The sequence below is a fragment of the Prionailurus viverrinus genome, chromosome A2 (assembly GCF_022837055.1).
Source record: "Prionailurus viverrinus isolate Anna chromosome A2, UM_Priviv_1.0, whole genome shotgun sequence".
In the NCBI taxonomy this organism is placed as follows: domain Eukaryota; kingdom Metazoa; phylum Chordata; class Mammalia; order Carnivora; family Felidae; genus Prionailurus; species Prionailurus viverrinus.
Window position 1 is genome coordinate 44,315,073 of NC_062562.1, and position 12,375 is coordinate 44,327,447.

At 36.5% G+C, this 12,375-nt stretch overlaps 1 protein-coding gene across 6 annotated transcripts in view; it reads left to right on the forward strand.

Annotated features, from left to right (window-relative positions):
- Nucleotides 1-12,375, forward strand: part of CNTN4 (contactin 4) — a 907,777-nt gene that overhangs the window by 667,706 nt on the left and 227,696 nt on the right. For all 6 annotated transcript variants that reach the window (XM_047849694.1, XM_047849690.1, XM_047849689.1 and 3 more), the window contains one exon: nt 6,256-6,351. In XM_047849694.1, coding sequence (XP_047705650.1) covers nt 6,256-6,351 — 96 coding nt within the window. The remainder of the gene's footprint in view (nt 1-6,255; nt 6,352-12,375) is intronic.

Genomic DNA, 12,375 nt, shown 5'->3' on the forward strand with positions numbered 1-12,375 from the left:
AGTCACAGTCAGCATCTGGGAGAGCTCCCACTGGCTCTTCCTTTGTACTTGGAAATAAGTGCTCTAAGAATTTTCATAGGGTTGTCCATAGTAGCAGCATTAGGGACAATGAAAGAACAAGGTCGTAAGTCAGTTATATGAATGACTCATTTGTAAATTGAGTGTACATTAGCTTAGAAATATTAATAAAGCCCTTTGTTATCTATACAAAGATATCCAGGAAAGAGATTTGCTTTACTTTGCAATGTCAGACCATCGCCTAGCATCAGATTCTGGTCCCTTACTTTAGGGACCAACAAATTGGGATATTTAATATCGGATGTTTAGCATAGACACAGGTTTTTGTTTCGTTTTGTTTTACTTAGTTGTTAGAAAGATAAGATAGCTGACACGAATACTTGGAACTGAAAAGGAACTCAAAAAATATTTGCTGAAGACTGAATAAGCAAATGGAAAAGTTAATGACATAAGGAAAAGCAAGATACTGACAAACATACCTATCAATATTTTATAATCATATATATATATATTTCAGTTTCCATTTATACCCATATGTTTACAACTAGTATGCAGTGTGAACTTATAAATTTTAAGTTCAATGAGTAAATTTATATAATCAGTAAATAATAAAATGTTTCATAATTTATTTCTGTTTTGAAACATGTTTGCATACTTTGTAGAAGATAAACCTACATCCTATTTTAGTGTTTTCTGAAAATGCTACCACATTTACTTTAAAAAGTGGTACAAGCTCTCTGAGACCATATCATCATAGGTTCTTAAGGAAAATTTTCTGAATCCTTTATATGTGAGTATATCTTAATTTTAAGTCATATAAAGACTATAGTTCACACACTGGAAAGGATAAGGTAGCTGGCTTACTTCAGCTCCTATTCAGACTTGAAAACACAATTAAGATGAACAAAAATAGATGTATTTTAAGTCCTATTAGCATTTTTTGCCATGGTAGGATTGACTTGACCACTCTGGTGTTACTTTTTCTGGTGGAAGTTTAGACTCACAAGTTTTCCCACACTAAGTCACTTTCTGTATGGTTTCCTTAGATGCCAAGAAATGATAATGATAATGCTAACATTTATGGGCTACTGACTTTGGATCAGACAGTATGTTAAATGCTTTATATGCATGATCTTAATCTTCAAAGAGCTCTATGAGATAGAGATTTTTGTCCTAATATTAGAAATGATGAAAGTGAGGTTCTAGGAGATTAAATAACTCACCTACATTGTACAGCAAGAAAATAAGAGTACCAGATTTGTACTCAGGTTCTTCTGACTACAAAACCAGCATGTTAAACCATTATGCAAGTCTTCATCTTGTTATATATTCTCACTGGGAAACCCAGTCACCTATGCCATTTGTACTAATGGCTTCTTCCTTCTTCCTGAGTGGAAAGAATGTGACAAATGTGGCTTGCAATTCCTAAGGTTTTATAAATTTAGACTTACTTTCAGTATGAGTCTCTAGAATTCAAGAAACCATGCAAATGTGCATCCACAAATGCATACAATCAGGAAACAAATGGCAGATTCAAGACCTAATTTTAACTATGCTACATGATAATCAATTTTTAAAGTTATGCTCCAAAAATACTCCTTAAAAAAACAAACGGTACAATCATCATTATGAAAATCATATTCATAACAAATGTATTGCTTGACCATTTTTCCAAGTTGGTATTGATTTCCTTATTGACTGCTACTTTCAAAATTGGAGGAAGCAATAACAAAGGATACTGGTGATAGAAATTTCTTGTTCTAAGGCCACCCTGTAAGAATTAATAGAATCCAGGCTTACCCAAATAAGGAAAAACTGAATTGGTATTTTTTTTAGCATGTAGTAAATAATACATGCATTAAAAATGCATGCATTACTTGCATGGTTTACTGTATCATTCTTCCTCTCCCCTTTTCTCCTGCCTCTTTGTGGATTCTTAACAAACCATGATGTGTGTTATGATCCCATTAACATCTTCTAGACATTTTTAAACTAAACTTACACTCTTCTCTGGGTGGTCCCACCCTGTGAATGGCTTCAGCTCTTCAGTGTTCAGTGGGTCATGGGTAGTCCCTTAGTGTTGGCCTACATGAGTTACTTTTTCTCACTTACTGTTACTTCTCAAAAAAATATATTGGGCCCTCTGGATGTTTTCTCTAGAGTACCTCCAGATATTTGTTGGAAGGTATCTTTTCCTTTCCTCTAAACATTTAATAACTTTACAGACAGGAAATATATGTAGATTTCCCCCCTCACTCCCTGATTTACTCTGTAGTTTGAATTATAAGTATTTTCATATATTAAGACATTTTATTATTTATTGCATATTGCAGCTTTAAGACCTTTGTATGCTTTTACTCCCGCAGGAATTTAAATGCGAACTCATTTCCTCTATGCACTCAATACACATTCCAAGTTCCATAGCATATTTTCTAATTTCATTTAAAAATGAAATGCTGATATTACATTCCATAGCAGAATAAAGGACAATTGTTTCCACAGGAAAATATGATATGAAAACACATCTGCCACAAAATTGTGCATCCTTTAGCATATGATTTCTAGAAAAATTTATGTAAAATGCTGATGAATGAAATCAACACCGAAAAGTATAGCCACTTATTTTTTAAATGTCTACGAATCCCATGTCAGTAAACCATATACACAGTTGGAAAAATAAGCTGTTGTGAAAAACCACGATACATGGATATTAATTCCTTGTCATACATATACGTCGTTTATTCAACCATATCTTTAGTAATTGACTACATTGTTCAGCTACCTTTCGTTAACAATGCAGCGAGCATGCTTCTTAATAGAGTTGTTTCTGATTGTTTTCTCCTCATTCAATTTCATCCTTTTTACCTACTGTTTAAAATCCCTACATTGAGTACTCACCCACAAGGAAAAGCAAAGAAATAGAAGATTTGGAATGGAATGTACCTACTCATTGCTTTGTGCATTGAAATGTGGATTTTCCTGCATAATCACTAAAGAGCTTACAATTCATTCAAAGATTTTTTATTTTTGTCACTAAGCTGTTGAGTAACTAGTTTGAATGTTCTTTTTCACTAGCTTCCACTAAATCATTGGGGAAGCCATAGACTCTGGTGTTTGAGACCAGTAGCTTTAAAGGGAGACAGATATAAATTTGTATTTTTCTGACCACTTCCTGGGTGGTGAAGATGATACTGAACCTCTCTGAACTTCACTTATATCACCTCCAAGTTGGAAGTTTAAACTATGATGGAATAAATGAGATCTATATGAAAAACACTTGGCACATGGTATGACCTCAATACATTTTGCAGGTAGATGCTATTATTGCTATTAGGTCAATGGTCATGGTAACAGAGCATTATCCATAATATATTCTTACTATCTTGTAAAGTCTGTTGCCAATGATCATTACCCAGAACCAAGGCTTTGGAAATAAAGTGACTCTAAAATAATAATATGTGCAGGACTATTGCTGACAAAGGCCTGGCCATGAATACACAAGGTTCAAAAAATACCCATTCACACCCATAGTTCTTTGATTTGTATAGTTACCACGCTGCTAGTAATTAGGATCTGGATGGATAGTTGTATCTGAAAAGACCAGTTTTGGACATGGAATTTTTCCTTAAACGTGTGCATAAATATAGTGTCCTTTGTTTATCAGTAGCTATAGCTCTCTAGAATTCTCTCTAGAATTAATTTACTGTTGGGAACACTCATAAATAGAATGATTGGATTATGACCTGCCACTGTATAACAACATTCTTTAGTGGACAGAACAAATACATTGAACACCAGATTTGTAGCACAATCTTTGTGTTTGGCCTTGTGCTTTTCAAGTACTATCTCATTTAATCTTTGCCCATGACTCTTACTTTAAAACAAAGCACATTTATTTGCATTTATTTATGAGAAAATGAAGACTTGCCGAAGGTCAGTTACACAGCTAATACATGGCAGAGTTGATTTCAAAATCAAATCTGTCCAAATGCAGTCTTTTTACTCACTATGTAAGTAGGGTTTGCCATCTGGAATTTGTATCAACTAACTACTAAGAAATATGTCCAAATATTTTCTCAAATACCAGATTAGTTTGATATATTCTGACTGCCCGAACCTTGTAGAACTGCATGAATTCATAAACTGAAAAGGAAGAAACAGGAATCCAGTTTTTCAAGCTCATTAAGGACAATTAAAAATCATTTAAGCACATTACATGTGCTTCTCATTTTTTCCCCATTTCTAAATGCCCCTCCTCTAATCAGAACCATGGTGGACTTTGCCTAGATAAGACTTGACCTCTATTACCTATTAGCCCTTAATTTTTTATGCAACTCTGGTATTGCGATGGGATGTTTGTACAAAAACTTAGATGACGTATTCTAAGAACCTGTATGCAGAAGTGGCAATTCAGCATGATTCACTGTCACTTTTAGGGATGATGGTTTATAATATTAAACCATTTTCCATAATAAAGTTTTTAAAATGTCTCATTTAATCTTTTTTGAAGGCTTCTCCGACCGTTTCCTTGGAAGAAAATATCATGTCTTAGCCTTACGTGATGCTCATTGGATTAAAAGAATTTTATTACAACAGAAATGTTATTCACGTTAGAGTATTTTTGTGTATTGTACTCAGTATGTCCTCCAGGTGTCCTGGTTCACACCTCAGCTCTGTCGGTCTTTGGCTTCCTATGATTAGGTGTTATTTGTCAGTCCTGCCCACTATACTCTCGGGTCCCTACAGGGCAGGTGCTGTGTTCTCACAGTGCCTATATCAAAGTCTGACAACCAAGTGATGTTTAATGAAATTTTTATAAGTACTTAGTTGAAGAAAATAATGTATGCTTTTAAAATTTCCATAATTCCAGAAGTTGGTAACGAAGATATGTATGTGTCTAAATTTTCTTTAATATCCTGACCTCTCCTTAAAGTCAAACCTAGTTATAGAAGCATCCCGTTTGGGTTTTTTTGGCTTTTTTGGTTGTTTTTTTTTTGACTGCAGGAAGTCTGTCCACTTTATCCCCCTAGCTTCATAACTTACTCATGTAACCTTTAACAAACCTCATGGTGCCTCTCTTTTCTAGACTATAAAATGGAGACATTAATGGTAATTAATCCATATAATTGTTGTTAGAATCGCTTCAGATAATCATCATGAAATACTTGCCAAAATGGCCAGCATGTAGGAAATAGTCAATAAATATTACTGATCTCCAGTGTGCACAGCTTGCCGCCCTGCAGAACATACTTGTTTTGGAATAATCTTCAAATCCAATAAGAGCTTGTGAAATCAAATGTTTTAGACAACAAAAAATGAAATGGCACTTAAAATACTTCTTGTTGAGAGGGTTTACATTTGGGAGGACAGGAAAAAATTTTTTTTTAAACAGTAATATGTCTGTCACTTTATTAGACATATTTTTTACATTAACTCATTTTTATTGGCAACTGCTTGTTCGCTGACTCAAACTGTGATCTTTGGGTTTGTAATGTCTTATCTTTCTAACTATACCTGACCTCCTTGACAGAAGGGAGCTTTTTTTTTTTCAAAACAGAATCTTGGACAGTACTTTATAAATATTTAAAAATATACATGTACTTTGAAACAATTATGTATATGTGCATATGTCTATTTGTACATTGTATATGATATGTGTGCATATCCAGAGAGAGTCCTATTCTAGTTACATATGTAGAGGGACATGTATAATTGCATATAATAGAATGGTTTGTGAAGTGAATAGGATTGAGTATCAGATATTATGAATGTCATTCCTGATAATATTTAATTACAAAAAGATGTTGGGGAAGTCACTTAACTTCATTAAACCTTGGTTTCTTCATTTAGATGTGCACCATCTAATAGGATTTTCTGCATTGATTTGAATGTTCTATTTCTCTGCTGTCCAATATGGTAACCACTAGCTAGCTACATGTGGCTGTTGAACTCAAAATGTAGCTAGTGTGGCTGAGAAACTGAATTATACATTTTATTTAATTTTATATCTTTTAAATATAAATAGACACATGTAACAGGTAGCTCCATTACAGTATACAGAATCAAGGATGACAGGACAATATCATGTGAAAAGAAGCTACACTGAATTTCCTTGATATGGGTGATACAATTACTGTTTCTCAGCAGAAGACTGTCCTCTTTTGAAATACTTAAATTCTCTCATATTATCTTAGGCCTTTACAATTTAAACTATTTTTCCTTTATCTTTCTTAACAGATCTTGAAAACTTTAAAACAAGAACAAGAAGCACTGTGTCTGTCCGACAAGGTCAGGGGATGGTACTCCTATGTGGCCCACCAGCCCATTCAGGAGGTAAACTATAAGTACACTGAAATGTGCACACTTTTCACTTCACTTGCTGCTATTTTGTTGTTGTTGTTGTTGCTTTTTCTCCCCTTGGCACTAGCTAAAGGAAAAGTGTCATTTGCAGAGATTCTCTGTGTCAAGGAAGAATCATTGTCAGTGCCTTCCATAATTAAGATAGGAAAATACCAGATTCTGCAAATGTTCCAACCCAGTGCTATTTAGCTGGCACAAGGGGAAACACACCTGAGTCAATTGAAATAAGAATCCTGTTGCTTAGTAAGGCAATGTAGGTAAAACTACCCATGCTTTCTCCAACTCAATTGGTTTCAAAGATGGCCTTGCTTTATTTTGTCTCGTTTTTTTGGCTAGGGAAAGGATCAGATCCAGAACCCAAGTCCTCTGACCACAGAATCCAAGGTCACTTTGTAAAGACTCATAATGTCTACATCAGTTAGGAATTCATTTGATGTGTTTTTAAGTTAATTTTTTTCAAGTTTTGTTTAATTTCCACCTAGTTAACATATAGTGTAATAATTAGTTTCAGGTGTAGAATTTAATGATTCATCACTTCCTTACAACACCCAGTGTTCATCCCAACAAGTGTCCTCCTTAAGTAAATAAGTAAAAAGTAAATAAGTAAAGATAAGTAAGTAAATAAATAAAGAGTAGGGAATTTGTTTGACTGCAAATAACTGAAAACCCAGCTAACACAAACTTCAACAGGCTTTATGTTGTTCTTACACACATTTCCAAAGGTATGTATGCTCAAGCTAGCACCACTTCCTGAGGATGTCTTCCAGGATGCAAGTCCTTTCTCGCATCCTTCTCTGAGGTCCTTAACAGGTAAATGGCAAGGGTAGCAAGTGTGCAGTCCAGACAGGCAGAAATGGGAATAGGCAAGAACAAAAGTCCCAAGTCTCCCTCTCAGTTTGCATTTGTATTATGAAAGGTTCGCTTTGCCGGAAGACTTTTACCTACATGTCACTGGTCAGCTACAGTGGCAAGAGAGATGGAAAAATCAAGTATTTTGTACAGATAAATTTGATGGCCCTGAAAAAAACCATAATTTTGTAAATAGGGAGACTATGGAATTTGCAGTTTCTGCTAAGAGGACCAACGATAACTGAAAGGCAAATCTGACTTCCCATAAGGGGCACAGCAGTGTGGAGGCTTAATATATAATGCTGTCTATTAGGATTCCTCTAAAGTTGTGGTTACAAGATTGATAAACTCTGTTCTTGGGAATTCTGGCTCAAAGTTGAATTTGCTATCTGCTATCCTTGTTATTATCTTAATTTTCTCTTTGGCTTAACGCATGATGAAAAGACAAAAAAATTAAACTGAGAATTTGAAAACATCCTTCTATTTTTGTCCTGTGTTCTGAAGTTGTAACTTTTCATTTCTCATCTAATGCCCCAGCTAACCTTTGCAGCAGGAAGTAACAATTAGCAAGATAGCTGAAAAGACTCGTACTTCTAATATGATGGGTGTTAAAAGCACATGGAGGAGGGCTCCCTGCATCTAAACTGTGGGCATGGAATTATTCAGGGATCTGGGTTTTGAAGACTGGCAGAGAATCCAGGTTAAATTTCAGTAGTTTGTATTCTGAGAAATAGGTTGACTCCTTAGGACTTGAGTTTTCCCTTCAAATTAGCATCAGAATAATAAAATTTGGAGTTCTGACATGAGGTCCAGCCCTAGCACTGTTTCAAATCATTATTTGATATTGAGCAATTTTTTTTTAATTTTTCATATCACACTCTTCTTATCTATAAAAAGATGAGATCAAAGGAAATCTTTCCGATCCCTTTTAGTTCTATCATTACATGGTAATAACTCAATAAGACTAAACATGTTTATTAACTAGGCTTGCATTATTGAATTCTGTCATTTATACAAAGAAATCAATTAACTGGACCTATATTTAGGTAAAGTGAAGTTCACTCAGACTGACTTTTCTCTTCTTACTATAAAATCTGATCAAGGGGCGCCTGGGTGGCTCAGTCGGTTAAGCGGCCGACTTCGGCTCAGGTCATGATCTCGCAGTCCATGAGTTCAAGCCCTGTGTCGGGCTCTGTGCTGACAGCTCAGAGCCTGGAGCCTGTTTCGGATTCTGTGTCTCCCTCTCTCTGACCCTCCCCCGTTCATGCTCTGTCTCTCTCTGTCTCAAAAATAAATAAACATAAAAAAAATTTTTTAAATAAAATCTGATCAAAATAAGAATGGAAGGTTTTGCTAATTTCTTCTGCAGTCTACGTTCACAGCACTAAACTTTCATAACATGGCAGCAATTCCAAAAATTAATCTTGTAGGCTTATTAAGAAAAACAGTACCCCACTCCTCCCTGGCATAATGGTATCTTTGGGAAAGCCAAAGCACCTGAAGTGTTACTGTGCTGCTACACAATGAGACACCTGAATACTTTCCCCTTCCCACAGAGAAATATATTAAAAATTTTCATAGACATCCCCTGAAATGTGCTTGTCTCTGCTGGCAGCAGTCAGCAGCTCTGAAATCCGGTTTTTTGAGCTGTGCTGACATTCCTGACAGTCTTGATGGTGAAAGACAAGGAAATAAATATTCTCATTATGGGCTTTATTAGAAACCGCGTGCTCAGTAACACTGTGGGCAAGGCAGGCAAGGCAGGGAAATTTGCAAGAATGCAAAGAAGATCTTGAAAGTTGTAAGGGAGTATCTCAGACAGCCATCAGTTTGGGGCAGTGGAGTCACTGATGATCTGATGAAATACCCCCAGTTGTCAAAGCCCTCCAGTGCAAACCGTATAGCAGGGATTCTCTCGTTGCTTCTCCAGACGATGTTTCACCTGAAAGCTGGCAGAATCACCATGAGCCACTGGATATACCGAGCATTTTAGACCCAGCATATGGTATCCCAGTTTAATTTGTAACAGATCATGCAGAGGGAAGGAAATGAGTCAGCCTTTTATTGTATCAATGGGATACTGAGTAATGGCATGAAATCCATTGTAAAGGATGCATGTTTCAAAAGCTGTGAAGGTGAGGTGTCAGACTTTCTTAGGGTAACATAGAAATGAGCAACAATCTATTTTGAAAAGCATTTCAGACAGCAGGTATTTTCAGGACTCTATCAATCACTACATGTACCATCTTTGTTGTCTTTTGGTTAATAGATACAAATTCAGTTATGATGTCATTCCATAGATTCTACTATTCAGTTTTAGCACAAACACCAAACTGTGGAAATCACTGTGATGGACTCTGGTTGTCCGTGATGTCCCTTCATACTAGAAATAGAGTTTATTGAGATCCAGAATTTTCACCTGGCTTTCCATCACCTCCAAGGTCATTTGGCACCAGGAATTCAGGATCCTTAACCATGCTCTCATTAAGTAGGCATATGACTGAGATACTTTGAGATTCTTCCTACCAGTGTACTAAAATTGTATTATTCATCAGTGAATTCCTCCTGAACTGTTCAGGGAGGTTTTTGTTCTCACCTTCCTTTTTGTATGTGTCACCAAGATCCTTGCTACTCAAAATGTGGTCCATGCACCAGCACCATCTGTCTTACCTGGAAGCTTGTCAGAAAGACCATTTCAGGTTCCACCCATGGCCTACTGAATCAGAATTCACATTTTAATAAGATCTCCAAATGATTCATATGCACATTAAAGTTTGAGAAGCCCCAAGCTATTCTCTCACACACACCTCACTTCTGGCCACTGGTGGGCAGGAAGCTGAGGCATAATCAAGGCAACATGTTAAAGTCATGGGTGCCCAACCATTTCCCAAAGATATTTTGATTCCACAAATCTGGGGCAGGATTCCCAAAACTATTGTTTTAGAGACTCTGAGGCAGCACCACATTTAAGATCCACCCATTTTAATTACCTTCTACAAAGCCAGCCCAGAATCACACTACTGAGATGGAGTGCTTTGATTTCCACATCACCCAAACAGAAGGGTCGAGTACTTTTTATGTCAAATTCATATTTAAAAGAATTTAAAATAAAATATAATCACCTCAGGCTTTACCTTCATTTATTTTTGTGGATGTTGATAAAGGAGATGAACAATCAAGAAAAGACTGGCTTTTTCTCAAGTGTGTGTGTATCTTCAAAAGTAGCATTTTACATTTGGCCAGCTTTTTACTACATTACTGTTAGTGAAAGTATGGCTTCCTAGAGTATTAAAAATAAGCCACGTGATTCTGATTCTAAGATTATTTTCATTGTTATGGGTTTTTTAGAAACCAGCTATAATTGTCATCATTAGATGATTTTACACAGAACACATTTCCATTAAATTTGGATTCTGTTCACATGGCATGAGATGCAGGGACCTTACAACAGAGCATCTGTGGAGTTCTTTATGGTGTTTATAATGCTTTAGTTGCCATTATATTATCTCTGATCCTTACAATAATCCTATAGGAAGTAAGGACATGTATTTCATAGATAAGGAAATTGAAGCAAAGAGATTATGTGGGGTCACACACTAATCAATGGCAGGGTCAAGAGTTATCTTTGCCTAGAATGTGACCCATTTTTTTTTTCCAGTCCAGGAGACAACACTGGAAACAGGTACTGGATTCTCTATGCCGGTGATTCTCTGGGCCCTGTCCCAGATCAATTAAGTGTGCCTTTCTTGAGAGGGGTCCTCTGGCATCCTTTATATTTTTAAAAGCACTATACATGATTCTAATCTGCCGTCAGGGTGCAAAATGTGTATCTCTGCATTACAAAATCAAGTAGATCTTGTCTCAGCAAAACCTCTCTATCTGCAAACCTCTCCAGGGTCCAGGAAATTTGATCTGATCTGGACATATCCACGAATATTATAACCCTGAAAGAAGTGTGCCTTCCAACAGCGTAGTTATTTCAGCTGGATCATTTTGTTTTTACTGTAGGACAGAGGAAAAAGCAGGAAACTGGGACACCAAATTCCAGGCCCAGATCTCATATTAACTTACTATGTGGTCTTGGGCCAATTACATAACTTTTCTGAGTCCTTTTGATTTCTATCTTCCCACACATACTGTTTCTATCATCAAGATGTCACCTTCAGGATCAGGCTCACCCAGTTTCTGTAATTTTGTTTAATGTTAATATATTTTTGAGAGGGGGAGGGGGATGGGGCAGATAGAGGGAGACAGAGAATCCAAAGCAGGCTCTGCACTGTGAGTGCTCAAACCCATGAACCGTGAGATTATGACCTGAGCCAAAATCAGGAGTTGGCTGCTTAACCAACTGAACCACCCAGGTGTCCCAGGCTCACCCAGTTTCTTAGTGAATTCAAACTATGCCAGCAGGTCTTGGGTCTGGAGTGATGTTGCTATGCTAAAATGAATGTCCTCTATGCCCAGAATAATGCTCAAGACATCCACATTTTGTCAGGCAGCCAGCTCTGCCCAGCCCCACTCCATGCCAATCCCCAACCCCAGCCCCATATTGGCTCCCATGCTTACCAGTTCTATATACCTTCAGACTTCTGGGTGCATCTTTATTTACTCCAAATACCAATTCATTTCACTGTAGTATAGACACTAAGTTTAGCTCTTTCCCTCATGTTTCACCTAAAGATGCATCCAGATCCAAACCTGAGACAATAACACACTGTCCTGTGGGTCTTAAGTATTGCTGACATCTAGGAGGTTTACTTACTGGGCCCCATATGCTATATCATACTCCCTGGAAAATTAACATCAAAATGGCTGGGTTCTAGTTTTATCACTCTGTCATTTGGACAACTGGCCACTTTCTTCAAGAAGCGGCCCAGTTCCAGCTTTCTTTCATCAACATTTTAGGCTGTCCCTCTCTCCCTGTATCTTTGTTCTCAGTGTAACTCTCCAATCTTCATACAGTATTATGTTATCCAAATAATATTTATATTTGCTCTATAAACCTCTCAAATATGTTAGACTAAAAACATGTAATAAATGTGGTAGCAATTTGCACAGTTAAAATGCTGCATAAGATATGTAGGAATAAATTTAACCAAGAAGGTGAAAAACCTATACTATGAAAATTATAAGACATTGTTCAAGGAA